At 44.7% G+C, this 16458-nt stretch overlaps 1 protein-coding gene across 1 annotated transcript; it reads left to right on the forward strand.

Moving 5' to 3' along the window:
* Positions 1–859: 859 nt before the first annotated feature.
* On the forward strand, positions 860–13224 carry LOC310771924 (PDZ domain-containing protein 4-like; the record flags this gene model as incomplete). Its single annotated transcript, XM_083664423.1, has 8 exons — positions 860–1141; positions 2479–2896; positions 3756–4179; positions 4594–4664; positions 5648–6015; positions 6824–6964; positions 8397–8509; positions 12981–13224. The coding sequence occupies 8 exons, from the start codon at positions 860–862 to the stop codon at positions 13222–13224; spliced, it is 2061 nt and encodes a 686-aa protein (XP_083520549.1).
* Between the last annotated feature and the right edge of the window lie 3234 nt (positions 13225–16458).

Raw genomic sequence — 16458 nt, forward strand, 5'->3', positions numbered from 1 at the left:
GGACACAGCCCCAGGTACAGACCCAGGTACAGACCCAGGTACAGCCCCAGGTACAGCCCCAGGTACAGCCCCAGGTACAGACCCAGGTACAGCCATAGGTACAGCCCCAGGTACAGACCCAGGTACAGACCCAGGTACAGACCCAGGTACAGACCCAGGTACAGACCCAGGTACAGCCCCAGGTACAGACCCAGGTACAGACCCAGGACACAGCCCCAGGTACAGCCCCAGGTACAGACCCAGGTACAGACCCAGGTACAGAAGGTACAGACCCAGGTACAGACCCAGGTACAGCAGGTACAGACCCAGGTACAGCCCCAGGTACAGACCCAGGTACAGCAGGTACAGACCCAGGTACAGACCCAGGTACAGCAGGTACAGACCCAGGTAGGTACAGACCCAGGTACAGACCCAGGTACAGACCCAGGTACAGCAGGTACAGCAGGTACAGACCCAGGTACAGACCCAGGTACAGCAGGTACAGCAGGTACAGACCCAGGTACAGACCCAGGTACAGACCCAGGTACAGCCCTCACCACCACAACCTGAGCTCATACAACTAGAGGAATACTGAACCTGTGTGACCGGTTGGGGCTGCGCAGCCATTGGGCAGCATAGTCCGGCCAGTACAGTAATCTGCGCAGCCATCGCAAATTCAGCCATTAATCGGCCCCATAATTACCATATTAAAAAGTCCGGCTGCGTTAGGTCACACGCAGGGTTGGTCCCCGCCTACATTAGTTAACCCTTTACTGGCTGTTTGAGATCTTTTGACGAGAATGTATCATTTTTAACATGTGAAGTGAACAAGATATGATATAGTCCTGCAACTGTATAGACAACTTTTTGGGAGTAGGCGATGACAACTAAAATTCAAAACCATGACCCCTCCTTTTTTTCCGTTCACAGGCCCAGCCCCAGGCCCAGCCCCAGGCCGAGCCCCAGACCCAGCCCCAGACCCAGCCCTAGACCCAGCCCCGGCCTGGGCCCCAGCCCCAGACCGAGCCCCAGCCCCGGGCACGGCCGAGGAGACACCACCCCTCCACTCCTCCACCTGCGGGACCTCCAGCTCAGCTCAGACTCCCTCCCCGGCCTGGACTGGGGGGCAGGAGGGTACAGCCCCCACCACCACCACCACAAGGCAAGTAAAAAAAAAAAGTCTTTGTAATTGACATGTATCAAGGGTCCTGTTTACACTTGGCTTTTAAAATGAAGCTTTTAGCCCAAGTTCAGGCAGGCCAACGTAGTCAAGCTCTGCTCCAACTCAGTTCCCAGTATCTCAATCTTCAATCTTCAATTGACTAACCTCACGTTATTTAAGCTGCTTCAGTCCGCCTGTCATTGCTGCTTCCTCTGCTCGCCGTTGCAACCGAGCTCCTCGTTGAAGTTGCTTGACTTAATCCATGTCGTTGTGTTGTCATTGACGCTTGCTCTGTTCTATGGGGGATCTGTATTGCTAGGTCTAGACCCTGAAATGTTGTTGCTAATTGCCTGTGTTGTTACCGATTTTTGTAATTTGAACAGGATATTACTGTGATGTGTACAGTAATATACTGTTACTGTAAAATTCACAGCAACCTTTTTAGGCTTTCCATGGTGGTCATGGAAGGACAGGGATATTACCCAGAACAGAGCCATTCTGCCAAATGTAAATACAAAAATTCAAATGAAAAATTTAACAGAATTTTCATTTTTGGGTGAACTATTTATTTCATGCGTCTCATCCCGATAATATCCAGGTACACTTTGTAGCACATTATATATATATATATATATATATATATATATATAAATGTAATATATATATATATATATATATATATATATCCAATTTAGACCAGTCAGAAAGAAATCCAATTCCATCTCACCCTTCCTGCAAATGAGTCAAATGTAATTTCATTTCATCTCATTTATTTATACGGACAGATACATCATAACATTTGCCAACGTCTGATGACATGTATCACAGCATTTATACTTACTTTATTGTTTATTTGGACAGGACAATGCACATTAATAAAACAGTTAAACACGTACAGAATCATCCATATGTGACAACGGTAAAAGTGCCGGGGTTAGCCGAAGCTAATTTTCACCCGCAGTCCTCGGGACATAGACAACTAAAAACTACAGGATAAATACAGAATACGGGAATAAAAAACAATATAATAAAAATGCACAAGGGGTAACAAAGAACATACACAAGTGATAACAATACATACACAGAATAAAAGCAATACACACAAACAGATAAGATAATAAAATGATAAAGAAAAGAAAATGTCCAAGAGCCTATAGGCTATAGGCTATAGCCTATAGGCTAATTTGCAAAGCCCTTCCCTAGATGTTATTAAAAGCAAAGTACAGTAAAAAGCAGTAAAATATACAATAAACATAAACAAGGCTATCAGAAAATCGATCAATCGGTTTGGCATTTCTGCGTATTTTTCAAGTCCCAATTGTCTCCTGCTCCAACAGCACTTCCACCACCACCACCACCAGCAACCCCACCTGACGATGATGATGATGATGCCAGGCCTGACGGAGGAAGAGTGCCAGCGTTACCGGGAGCTGCTGGAGATCAAGTGCCAGTACGAGAGACGCAACGAGAAGCGTCAGAGAGAGGCGACTAAAAACGATACAGAAGAGAGAGCCCGTGAGGAGAAGGAAGTCGAGGAGGAGGCCTCTTCTTCTTCGGTGGTGGTGGATATGAACTGCAACGAGACGTTAAGCGAGCACGAGATGGCCCTGATCGAGGAGGAGCTGCGCCACCTGGAGTTCAAGTGCCGGAACATTCTGCGAGCGCAGAAGATGCAGCAGCTCCGGGAGAGGTGTCTGAAAGCCTGGATGATGGAGGAGGAGACGGTGGCAGGTGGGGCGGGGCGACCTGAAGGAGGTAACCAGTAACATAATGGGCTCATAACTTTAAAAAATCACGCCCCGGTTGTCAAGTAAGCTTCAGAGTTCAATCCAGTCACAAAGTACATTTCAGTGTCAGAGTTCAGTTTCAATATTGTAACAGAAAGACAGCTCAAAAGTCCGGGTTTTACAGTGGATCACAAAATCAAAACTTTATTCAACAGCGATTATAGAGTACGGCAGGAATGAGTCCGGAAGCCGGATATTAGCACTTCCTTGTCTAAAAGTGAATTGTGATTTGGGTATTTCGGTTAAATGCCTGAAATGAGGTCTGTCAGTGTTTAACAAAAGTTTAAATGAACACAAAGTTAGCTGTTTCATAAACTTTTGTTAACCCCAGACCTTATTTCATTAACCACTTTTACCACTTGTATGACTTCTGAAGGGTTTTCTCAAAATTGTGATTTAAAAAAATCACATTTATTTAAGTCGTTCACCAATGGGTGACGTCACGGTGGCTATGTCCATATCTTTATACAGTCTATGCTTCCACACAGAGAAAGTCAACCTTTTAACAATTTCTACTCAAAATAGAGGAAATAAATCCACTCCACAGTCGACTACTTTTCTTTGTGTCATCTGTGAACTAATCAGGGAATGTGGATGGTTGGTTTATAGTGTCGGGTAATTCAGCTGCAGTCAAATATTTGGGTGGCAACAATGAAAGAAACAACTTATTTGACTAAGGTCATGTAGCCGAAAATGTTTGGTGGGATAAAATACAAAACCAGAAGAAAAGAGAAGAGTGTGCAATTTGAATCTTCTTTATAAGTAGAAGCATTTCAACCAAATAATTTAAAAAAGGAAAAAAAACGTGAAAAATTCTTCTCTCCCAGGTCTGGATAACAATCACAACGGCGATGAAGAGGACGACCCTCATCGCCACGAGCTGGCGGCCATCAACGAGGTTCCAGAGAGAGAGCGGTCAGATGACAAAGACAGCACCAGCGCCTACAACACCGGGGGGGAGAGCTGCCGGAGCACGCCCTTGGTCAGCACCGAACGGATCCCGCCTCTCCAGGAAGAAGGAGAGGAGGGAGGAGCCATCTTGTCGCCTCCCCCTCTGCTCCCCCTTGGCCGCCTCCCCCCTCTGAACTCACCCCTCACCCCGCGGCGTCAGCGGCGGGACCGGGACCGAGAGAGACGCCACTCAAACCTCAATTGCTCCTTCTCCCCCAACAGTTACAGGAAGTACCAAACGGCCAATGGTAACGTGGCAAACGGCTCAAGCTCCACCCCTTCTACGCCCTCCAAGTTCAGGTCTCCTTTATTGTTCTTTTTTCCTCTTCATTTTTCTGGTTTTAGTTGTTCTTGTTGTACTGTATAAATAAATATAAAACTATATAACAAAAACTATGAATACAAACAATATAAAGCTATTAAAATGTGACTCAAATGTCAAAGGTGTTTAGATCAAACTGATATATTGAAACAAGCAAGTTTTCCCAAGTTGCATCCAAGGATATTTAGAAAATTACATATCGTGTTCAGCCTCCAGCAATACTACTAATATTAGACTACATAATAAACATTACAAATACAGTGTATTATTCTAATACTTGTTTATGGCTAAGCTATACATACTTTATGTTATATAATTGCAGAAATGTTTCTAAATAGAATTCCATTTAAATAATATTGGATATAACAGACTATCCTTATTGCCACCATCAGATCTCTGACCAGAGACTCGGGGTCAAATTCAAGAAGGGGCGTGGCTGAAGGAGGGCGGGGCTCCAGACCAGGTATGAAACCCCAAAGTTATCACTAATGGTAACTTTTCCTTCGTATAGTTTTCACTTTTGCTCAGTTCTGCTCAGTCTGCATACACCACCAACAATGTCCAGAAACGAGTCTCTGGAAGTCGGGGCATTTTCTACAACTACACCGATTTTGATTACAGTCACCTACTTCTCATAGAAACTGAACTTTTGGTTCACATTGCTCATAAGTAGCCAAGCCAGAAGTTCCTCTATGCCAGGCATTTCCAAAGTCCAAAGTTCCTCTATGCCAGGCATGTCCAAAGTCCGGCCCGAGGGACCGCGGACTGATTTTAAGCGGCCCACGTTTTGTCTCTCAAAATACACTATGGCCTTCCACTCATCTAGTGATGATATACAGTTTATAGACAAGGACCAGGAACAATGCAGGTGGAGTGGAATTAATGTTTTCAGATGGTAAACAAAATCCTTAGAGTACAATTGTATTGTATGCGGTTTTTATTTTAATTTTATTTTTTATAACCCATATGATGCAAGAAGCAGCTGGCCACTGGGTATTTTCACATGATCTAACCTGGCCCCCATTCACAAAAGTTTAGACAGCCCTGCTCTGCTCTGCTTATTGTTACACCGCTACTGGCGCTACACCTAGCAGTCAGCTTGCTAATGAGACATTAGCCTAGCCTGTTATTATTAGGGATAGGACAATATATCAAATTTCATTGCAAAAATGTGACAATTCGTATCTTGGGGCTGAAAATGCAATGGTGATATCAGCTCTGTGTTATTCTGCTGTAATCACAAATGAAATGTTTCACCATCTCTCCATCCAAATTACAGTGTATAACTGTCACTTTGTAATGACTTTTAAATTGTTGTTGCCACTAAACTTTGATACATTTGATCATATCATGGTTGTATTAAATCCTGAAGATCATATTGCATATTGAATCGTATCATGATATGAGCACATGGTCCGTCGACTACTTCCTTGTTTATCTTTGCAGGTGGAGCCACCGACAGGCCGGCAGGTGGAAGTGCGGAGTCCAGCCCGTATTCCACCAGGCGGCACCACGGCCACTCCAAACCGCTAGAACGCTACCAGAGCTGCATGACGCTGCCCTCCGAGGGGCTGGTCGACCCGCTGGACCGCGTCAGAGACAGAGGGGGCGACAGAGAGCGGGCCGAGGGCGAGGAGAGGGGGCTCGGCACGGGCAGCAGCGGCCCGGCCAGCCCCAGGAGTGTGAACAGCGCACCCTGTGGTTTGGAAGACCATCACCGCCACCATGTGAGCGCCTCGCGGTTAGGACTGGCCTTACCGCTGGGGCTGACGCACGCATCGCCGTCTGCTTCACCACAACGCATGGAGTGGAAGGTACATCATAAGATACTAATAGAGATGGGACAATAACTGAACAAAAAGCAGGGTACTGAACTGGCTATCTGCTATTGGCTGGTCTTTAGTGTCAGGTGATGTCACCTTCTATGCAGGTGCCAAAGACCAGCCAATACCACATGACCAATCAGTAGTAACCTACTTTTCACCATTAGATGTCTGGCTTCACCATACAGTGTGGGTTTGGGGTGAACCCATCCAACTGGCAGACGCCTTACTGTAAAATACTGAGTACTAAACAGATATGGGCCGTTATTAAATCAACACATATTTCTTAAAATATAGCTCAAGTCTAGAGGTTAGGGTGAGGAAGGAACTAGAAACCTGAGATCTAATGCCATGAAGGAACAGGATGGCATCTCGCTGCTACAACTTAGACGGATGAATGTGTTGAACTCATTGGTATTCAAACTCAACCATAAACAAACTGAAGCAGATATAACTGGCTTTAAGAGTAGTGTAATTTTTTTTATTTGTATTCATATTATTATCTTCTACGACCAACATTGGTGGATTCACAGTCATGTTTGCCACCTGTGTTGACACACTTGAGACACCAAATCAGAAAATCTGAGTCTGCAAAAAAAAAATCCCCACGTCCATACTTGTACTACTCAGCACTAGAAGGCTGACGTAAACATTTCTCCCAGTCTGCAGGTTGTATTTACGGTTGTATCGACTCTAATCTAAACCTGGTGTGAGCCTCTGCTGCGCCTGGGATTGAGAGTGGATTAAGCACAGCTGTGAACCAGACAAAAGGTTCGAGATGATTCCTGTTTGTGTGCAGGTGAAGGTCCGTAGTGACGGGACTCGTTACGTGGCCAAGCGTCCGGTCAGAGATCGCCTGCTGAAGGCCCGAGCCATGAAGATCAGAGAGGAGCGCAGCGGCATGACCACCGACGACGACGCGGCCAGCGAGATGAAACAGGTGCTGCACACACACAGACAGAGAGAGAGACAGACAGAGAGACAGACAGAGAGACAGACAGACAGACAGACAGACAGACAGACAGAGAGACAGACAGACAGACAGGCAGACAGACAGAGAGACAGACAGACAGACAGAGAGACAGACAGACAGACAGACAGACAGACAGACAGACAGACAGAGAGACAGGCAGACAGAAAGGCAGATGGACAGACAGACAGACAGGCAGACAGACAGGCAGGCAGACAGACAGACAGGCAGACAGACAGACAGACAGACAGGCAGGCAGGCAGGCAAGCAGACAGACAGATGTGCTCAGATGTGCGTTTACTGCGGTGGTTAAATCCCCGATCGTGTCTGCCTGGGCTGGGCTATCAGCTAAATTCTAACTTTGCTGAATGGATAGAACAGGGGAATTTACCCCACCCTGACCACGCCCCCAGCCAGGCTGAGCCAGCTAACCCAGCGTCTATTGTGGGCGTTCCTAGAGCCTGTATGGGCGTTCCCAGACATGCCAACTGTCTCTATTCATAGCTTTCAAGGGGCGTTACGTGCTGCCGGGAACGCCCACCTGACGGTCAAAAAACTTGTTCATTCCACTGCCACCCGAGTCGACTAGTTTCTCACGCTGTGTTTGTTCAGCCGTTTGTACACACGTCTTTGCGGCCAACATTTCATCAAAGGTAAGCTCAAGTAACGTTACAATAATGATTAAAATACCCCGTTAACGTTACTTGAGCTTACCTTTGATGAAATGTTGGCCGCAAAAACGTGTGTACTTTGATGGTAGAAAAAAAGCCATTTGCCCTCCCCAGCGACTGAACCACGTCTAATCGCACAAATCCACAACCTCCTCCTGTCTGAGTTTTCTTTCTCCGACGGGATTCTGTAAAAGCACAAGCCAGGCGTGTCTCCTCATCGGTTAGTGCAACCGATAGCACAGCAGATATCCGGCATTTTGGCTGAACAAACACAGCGTGAGAAACTAGTCCGCGGCCAGCGGAATGAACAAGTTTTTTTTTTGACCGCCAGGTGGGCGTTCCCGGCAGCACGTAACGCCCCTTGAAAGCTATGAATAACTACCGTGCGAGAGAGTAACCGGTAACTAGAGAGTCATGTTACTGTAACGCAATCATAAAGCCAGTATGGATTATATAGGCAACCGGACCAGGGCCCCCATCCAATCACGAGAACCTCTTTGACGTCTGATGAATTGCTAGCTAAAATATAAAACCAAAGATACCAAAGATATAATTTCAAAAAGCTGTGATAGTGTCGGGGGTAGTACGATGATCCGAGATAGCAAAAATCAATGTATTTTACTTTCATGCCGGCAATCATTTGGTCACAGTTGGTGTCACGTTTTATTTCGAATGAAGGACATGCACGGTTGATATTGCAGCAGGTGAAGTGATGCTGTGCTGCTCCACAGGGTCGATACTGGAGCAAAGAGGAGAGGAAGCAGCAGCTGCTCAGAGCCAGAGAATACCGACGAAGAAGAGAGTACATGATGCAGAGCCGACTGGACTACCTCAGAGGAGACAGGTACCTGCTTTAAGCCTAGTCTGCTCTAGTTTAGTTTAGTTAGAACTGCAACCAGGGGCGGAGCGACCCTATCAGCCCAGAGGGGGCGAAGCTCTTAGGGGGGCCCCATCAATTTTTTTTTTCTTTTGAAGGCCAGGCCGCGAAGAAAAATTTGCCTTTTTTGCATGTTTGAATCGGTTTTAGCCATATTTAGTGGAATATCTCATTTTAAACACACCAATGTTATTGTCTATTGATTGAATTCCTCTCACACTCACACCACTGACTTTATTAAATAAAGTCATTTTAAGTCACAGCTGTAAAATAGCTGATAGCCCCTATATCCGAAAACACAATTTGTCACTCATTGAGCCAAGTAATATTATGTCCAAGAAAGCCTACAGTGAAGCCACTTTACAGACAAGCTTGTTCTGAAGAAGAAAAAGAAAAACACAGGTTGCCAGCCGGGCCCGTTGGCCTGGCCTGCAAAAAAAAAAAAAAAAAAATGATGGGCCCGCCTGACGAGTACCCTCTGCCCCGGTGTACGCTCCGCTACTGACTGCAACTACAGTATTAAGTTAATCATCAACTATTTTGAGAATCTGTTCATCTGTTTGAGATTTTTTTTAACAAAAAGACAATTAAAATGTCTCTTATTCCAGCTTCTTAAATGTGAATATCTTCTGGTTTCTTTATCCTCATCTATGATGGTAAACTGAATACCTTGTGGACACTACAAGAGAACGTCATCTTGGGCTTAATTGGTCGACATGTTCACTGACATTTTATAGAGCAAACAACTAATCGATGAATCCAGAAAATAATCGACAGATGAATCAACAATGAAAATAATTGGGGGCACGGTGGTGCAGTGGTAAGCACTGTCGCCTCACAGCTAGAAGGTCCTGAGTTCGATTCCCACCTGGGACGCTGTGAGCGCTGAAGGAATGCGTGCCCGTCCGCATGTCCTCGAGTGCCCACCGCCCGGGTGGGGTCGTCAAAAGGGCCTTTCTGTGTGGAGTTTGCATGTTCTCCCCGTCCCCCCTGGGGGTTTCCTTCATATAGGAACCCCACACCAAAACATGCAATATCCTGATTGCTGATGTGGTGCCTCCTCTGGTCGTTAAGGGCACCTGTTCGGAGGGAGGGGAACTCGTTGGAATAGCGTGAACCTCCCACGTGCTATGTCCTACCGGTGAAGCTTCCCCTGTCAGGTGAAAAGAAGCGGCTGGCTAACTGCCCATGTCTCGGAGGAAGCATGGAGCCAGTTTCGGCAAACAAACAAACAATGAAAATAATTGTTAATTTTGTTTATAGTTGACTTTAGTTTAGTTGTTAGTGTATAGGTCGGTGTAGTCTAGTTTGGTTTTGTCTAGTTTAAATGCATGTTGCCTTGTGGAGCTCTTTTTGTGTTTTGCCACAACATCATTAGTGTTAAGAGTTAATCAAAGACAATCCTCTTACCTTACTGCTGATAAGATCAAACCCCCCAGAGACAGGCAGCCACGTTAACCATAATCCATCACAGCAAACAATCCACTTAACATCCCAAATCTTCCTTTCTGTTCCTCTCAGACAGAAACTTTGATCACTAAGCTGAGACTGAAACAAATGCTGCATGAACTGAAAACCAAACACTTAATTGACACTTCCTGGTTTGATGATCAGATCATGTGACCGAGCATCACATGAACGTTCAATGAAGATCTGTCCTAAATTAGAAATATAGCCATGTAAATGAATGGTATGATCTACCTCAGTATTTTACATGGCCATATAGATTCTATATGAATGGACAATGACATATAAATGACAGAAAACGTCCATGTTTATGTAATAAATGGCAAAACCTATTTCTACTTTTGCTAATTGTATAGATAATTTCATCTAGTTTTCATTTAACTTAATTAGTGTGCATTTGAGTAAGAATATGAATAGGCTACAGTATGTGTAAATGTAGAGCTTGGTTTAATTATGGCATCGTTTGACTTACCTCTTGGTTTCAGAACTGACTCTTAAGATTTTACTGATCATATTTACATTAATCCTGGTTGTTCCTGCATGTATAATTGGACTGCCAAAGGAAATATTCCTCGTCACATTTGCATAATCAAGATTATGCCCAGAGAAAGAACTGAATGAATGAATAAACCAGAGGTTTTCAAAGTGGGATGCGGGCCTCACCAGGGGGGGCTCCAAGCAGTTTCAGGGGAGGCTCAGTCAATGGAAGTGAAAAAATATTACATTAGTTATTATTTGTTATCAAAAGGAGATCACATAGAATAGCCTAAATGTGTGTGATTTGATTAAAGCCAGAGTTTGGGGGAATTCAACAGTTTTTCCCACTTTCCCAGAGTCAGAAACTAATAAATGTCATCAAACAGACATTTATTTATTATTATTTATTTATTTGTTTGGTGTATTCTGAAGTATGTCAAACAGCAATATCAGGCTATCTTGGCTCAACTGTTGAGTGTCTATGGGATCAAATAACATAAGCATGATCCCATCCACAGGAATTGGGCAAGGGGGCCCCTTACTCCAAGCTTTGTCTGGGGGGAGGCCCAAGTGTCAATAAAATAAAATAAAATAAAATAAAATAAAATAAAATACCTTTATTGTCCTGAGGGGGAATTTGATTTGCACTTTATGAGCACATCCCCCCCACCCCCCCAAAAAATAGATAAAGAAAATGCACATTATAGGCACATCAACAGTACACTGTGTCAGAAGTGGTTTACTGTCTAAACGTGTCAGAAATAGAGAGCCAAAGTGAAACATCACTTCCTGCTTTCTCCCTGTACCAGCGCTGCGAAAAATATGAATGGCGGTGGACGGAGACGTTACGGACGTTACGTTACTTTTTTGATCCCGTTTGAATTGTGCCACGGGGCGCCAACGTTAATTTTGTCCTTTTAAATGTAACTTTGCATGTCAAGAAAGTCGCAGTTTGTCGCCAAACTGTTGCACTAGAAGTTATAAATCAGAAAAATTACATGCACAGTCGCCTAAGTGACGTCACTTTCTCTACCGGCAAAGCTGAAGACCGGCGACATGGCACGAGCTTCCACGAGCTATGTAGTTTTTATACAAAACTAACCCCTACGTTTCAGTTTGACTTTCTTCTACACTTTCTTCACATGCAAAGTTATGTTTTAAATGGACAAAATTTACGTTGCACAATTCAAACAGGATAAAAAAAGTAACTTATCCTCCGTGCCATTCATGTTTTCTTCACCGCTGGTACAGGGAGAAATTAGGAAGTGACGTTTCACTTTGGCTCTGTATTAAACTGTAGATGTAAGGAGTTAGCCTTAGCTCAAATACATGTAACAAACTTACACCTTGGTCGCACCAGGCCCGTCTGCGCAGCCTTCCGTCTGCGCCGCGGTTTTGCTCCGTCCTCTGCACGTCGGCATGTCCCACAGCATGGGACATGCTGTGGGACATGCTAATTACAATTAGCTATTAGCCATTCAACTCCCACAACATGCAGGGTAGTCCAATAGACTTCTATAGAACTCCCACAACATGCAGGGTAGTCCAATAGACTTCTATAGAACTCCCACAACATGCAGGGTAGTCCAATAGACTTCTATAGAACTCCCACAACATGCAGGGTAGTCCAATAGACTTCTATAGAACTCCCACAACATGCAGGGTAGTCCAATAGACTTCTATAGAACTCCCACAACATGCAGGGTAGTCCAATAGACTTCTATAGAACTCCCACAACATGCAGGGTAGTCCAATAGACTTCTATAGAACTCCCACAACATGCAGGGTAGTCCAATAGACTTCAACTCCCACAACGTGCAGGGTAGTCCAATAGACTTCTATAGAACTCCCACAACATGCAGGGTAGTCCAATAGACTTCTATAGAACTCCCACAACATGCAGGGTATCCAATAGACTTCAACTCCCACAACGTTCAGGGTAGTCCAATAGACTTCAACTCCCACAACGTGCAGGGTAGTCCAATGGACTTCTATAGAACTCCCACAACGTGCAGGGTAGTCAAATAGACTTCTATAGAACTCCCACAACATGCAGGGTAGTCCAATAGACTTCAACTCCCACAACGTGCAGGGTAGTCCAATAGACTTCAACTGCCACAATGTGCAGGGTAGTCAAATAGACTTCTATAGAACTCCCACAACATGCAGGGTAGTCCAATAGACTTCAACTCCCACAACGTGCAGGGTAGTCCAATAGACTTCAACTGCCACAATGTGCAGGGTAGTCCAATAGACTTCTATAGACTTCCAGCAACGCCCGGTGTTCGATCCCCACCGTATTCAAAGTACATTTCAACACACAGATTTCAATTGGTAACAAAACAATTTCTTATTTAACCATGACCAAACCATTTAACGTGTGAAAAGATGATGAAAAAGAGGTAGTCAGTGTGTACCCATCAGTATTTGACGAGTTGGCGGTGAGAATGTGTTGTCCCCTTCCTGCCTAAATCCGTGTTTCTCCGGTCCCCAGGGACGCCTCATCATCAGCAGGGGGCGCCGAGGAGCCCAAGTCGTCCCGGAGCGCTCAGCCCCGCCTCCAGCAGGACTCCCCCGGCAACAACATCCTGCTGCTGAGCCAGAGGAAGAGCACCAAGAGGAGGAACCGCCGCATCCTCGACAACTGGATCACCATCCAAGAGCTGCTGGCCCACGGATCCAGGTCTCCGGACGGGAAGAAGATCTACAACCCTCTGCTGTCTGTGACCACAGTGTGACAACAACCCTCTGCTGTCTGTGACCACAGATGACACCCACCATACGTGCACGGCAGCCAGTACACACACACAGTCACACACACACACACACACACACACACACACACACACACACACACACACACACACGCTATTAGAGGCACTGTATTTGTCCTCCTTGTCTGCATTGTCCCATCGCCATCCCATCACTGCAGTGAAGTGCCTGGGGACCAACTTCTTCCAACTCCCACTGGTCAGGCGACCATCGTCTGCATGAGTTTAGTGGGCGTCCATATTGATGTTATATGGAGGAAACCCCAGGGGAGCACGGGGAGAACATGCTAACTCCACACAGAAAGGCCCTTTTCAACAAGGTAGCCCACCTGGGCACCAGGCACCGAAGGCATGGGGAGATATACGCGCAGTGCCAACAGCGTCCGAGGCTGGAATTGAACCCAGGACCTTCTTGCTGTGAGGCGACAGTGCGAGCCGAGAGCGCTACCACCGTGCCACCGTGACCCCAACTTGCTTATGTTTAGGGAAGTCAAACGCCTGAAGAACTGCTCCCCAATGACTTCAGTTGTTTTGGAGAAAGTTGATATGGAGCAACCTCCCCCTGTGTGTTATATGGACAAACCAGTGTTTCACTTGGCATGAGGGGGAGGAGTTAACTTCACCAGTGTTTCACTTGGCATGAGGGGGAGGAGTTAACTTCACCTGTGTTTCACTTGGCATGAGGGGGAGGAGTTAACTTCACCTGTGTTTCACTTGGCATGAGGGGGAGGAGTTAACTTCACCTGTGTTTCACTTGGCATGAGGGGGAGGAGTTAACTTCACCTGTGTTTCACTTGGCATGAGGGGGAGGAGTTACCTTCACCTGTGTTTCACTTGGCGTGAGGGGATGATGACAGAATTTTCAGTTTTGGGTGAACTGTTCCTTTAACATGATCTCACATTCATGTTCAGTTAAAGCTGCTGTCGGCAAGTTTAGAACGAAAGTCTCCAGCATTCAAAGCACAAGGAAGGACATGAGGGAGGAGGAATGATTGAGTCCCCGCCCCCCTGTTCCTCAGACTTCTTCCTCATTGGTCGCTTGGCTTTCCTCGCATTTCACTTTGGATTAAATAACCGTTAATCTGTCAAAGTTACATAGCTTTACATACATTCCAGGAGTTATGAGCGGCAAAGAAAACAGCTTTTCATGAAATATGATAATTCCGCGATGGACTGGTGTCAGACAGACTGTTCCAAATCCAGGAGGTCACATGATGTGAAGAAACGTTCTACTTTCACTGCGTGGAATATGAGCATTCAAATGCTCTAAAAACATAATGTAAATATGTTCACATGCTTGGAAAGAAGAAGGGAGACGAGAATGTCCAGGTCCAAATCCTTCTTCAGACTCTTTGAGATTTCCACTCTCTCCATCTCTCTAAATCAGAATGCGTCAGACTTGATTCTCCAAGACAATAAATGTACAGACATCATGGTGCACAAACATGATTGACACAATATTGACATGTAACATGAATGTACAAACTAATACACCTGGTGCAGCAACGGGGAGGAGCTCATGTCATAAACAGTGTATAGCATACGACGTAGACATTAGATGTATTATTTCACCCTATACTGTACAGTCAGCAGTCTATCACTATGTGCTTTAAAGGGAAAATGCCCCTACAATGAGTGTGTTTACATGCAGACAATAATCTGATAACGGGGAATAATGAGGTAACTTGCAATAATCTGATTTACACATTTACATGCATTTTAGTAACTCACCTTAACGTCCACGAGTAGACATTGAGATTGGGCCTTGCACTGAATAAAACTGATCATTCACAAAAAGCTATTAGGATTTCTGCTGTTTACATGACCACTATAATAATCAGATAACGATCAGAAATCTGATAATGATCCATTTATTAGTGTGCGTGTAAACGCACTCACTGTTATATATCATCATTCTGTGATATTCAGTGTATTATTTAGTGTTGTCATTAAATTGTTTTGGTCAACCCGCTTTCCCTCAACCTGCCCTGGTCTGCTTCTACATTGTAGATATTGATTGACTATGTTTCCCAGAATGCATTGCGACAATGAGAACAGTCCTGAAGTAAGAGCAAAGGAGCCCAGCCTGTCTCTCAGCTGCAGTGCATAGAGACACTGCGGAGCCATGCAAAACAGGGGGAAATGGTTGCCGTTTTAGAGGACATCCGAGTGTTGGACCAGTGTACAGTGAGATATTTATACTGAGTAGGACAAAATGCATGAAATAACTTCTGAACGTTGTGGATTAGGCTATTGAATGTCATTCCTGAATCTAAAGTGGTGTAGTGTACAAAGACTTGTGCCGGCATTTTGAGTAGTGCAAGTTTGTGTAAGAAAAATGATGGGTATAAAAACAATTAAATTGAATAAAATAAAAGAAGATGTTTTAAAACTGCTGGTCTTTCTTTGTCATAAAAAAAAATGCAAACAACTTATATCGTTGGCCCAAAGTTTGTGTGTCGACACCCAATAGAGAGGCAAGGTGGAACGTCACTTCCTGCTTCAGCACTGTACCAGAGATTATTATATTATATATTATTATTATATATATTTATTTTCCCATAGACATTTCGTAAAATTTGTATAAAATAGTTGTACTTCGTCGAACCAAAGGGTTCAGCTAACGCTATAATCGGGAGAGACCATAGAACATTGAGAAAATATTTTCTTCAAACCGTTTGTTTTACGTTTTGGTCCCAGTGAAATGTTATGCAACCTCTCCTGTTTCTAAATCTGTACCGTTTGGTTTGAACCAGTAAAACTATTTTTATACGCATTTTACGAAATGTGTATGGGAAAATAAATGGCGGATGAAAATCTTTGGTAAAGTGCTGAAGCAGGAAGTAGGCGGTCACTTTGCCTATCTATGTCACTGCCTGGTCTAGAATGAGAGAGAGAGAAAGTGATGGAGGGGATTCCAGTGTAACAGCACTGACTGATCTCTCCTCCACCAAGCTAATGACACACACACACACACACACACACACACACAGAGTATTGATAATCTGAGTGTATCTAAATGGTCAGAAGGGATGTAAAGAGTCATGGGGAGGTCAAACAGCTCAATAGCTTTGATCACTCTCGATCTCCCTCTCTCCCCCCACTCTCTCTCCCCCTTGCTCTCACCAATAAACATAAAGGCATTAACCCATTGATACCTGATGCAGCATTTGTGTGTGTATCCCTTTAAGACCACAAACC

The sequence above is a fragment of the Poromitra crassiceps genome, assembly GCF_964638095.1.
Source record: "Poromitra crassiceps genome assembly, contig: HAP1_SCAFFOLD_1511, whole genome shotgun sequence".
Taxonomy (NCBI): Eukaryota; Metazoa; Chordata; class Actinopteri; order Beryciformes; family Melamphaidae; genus Poromitra; species Poromitra crassiceps.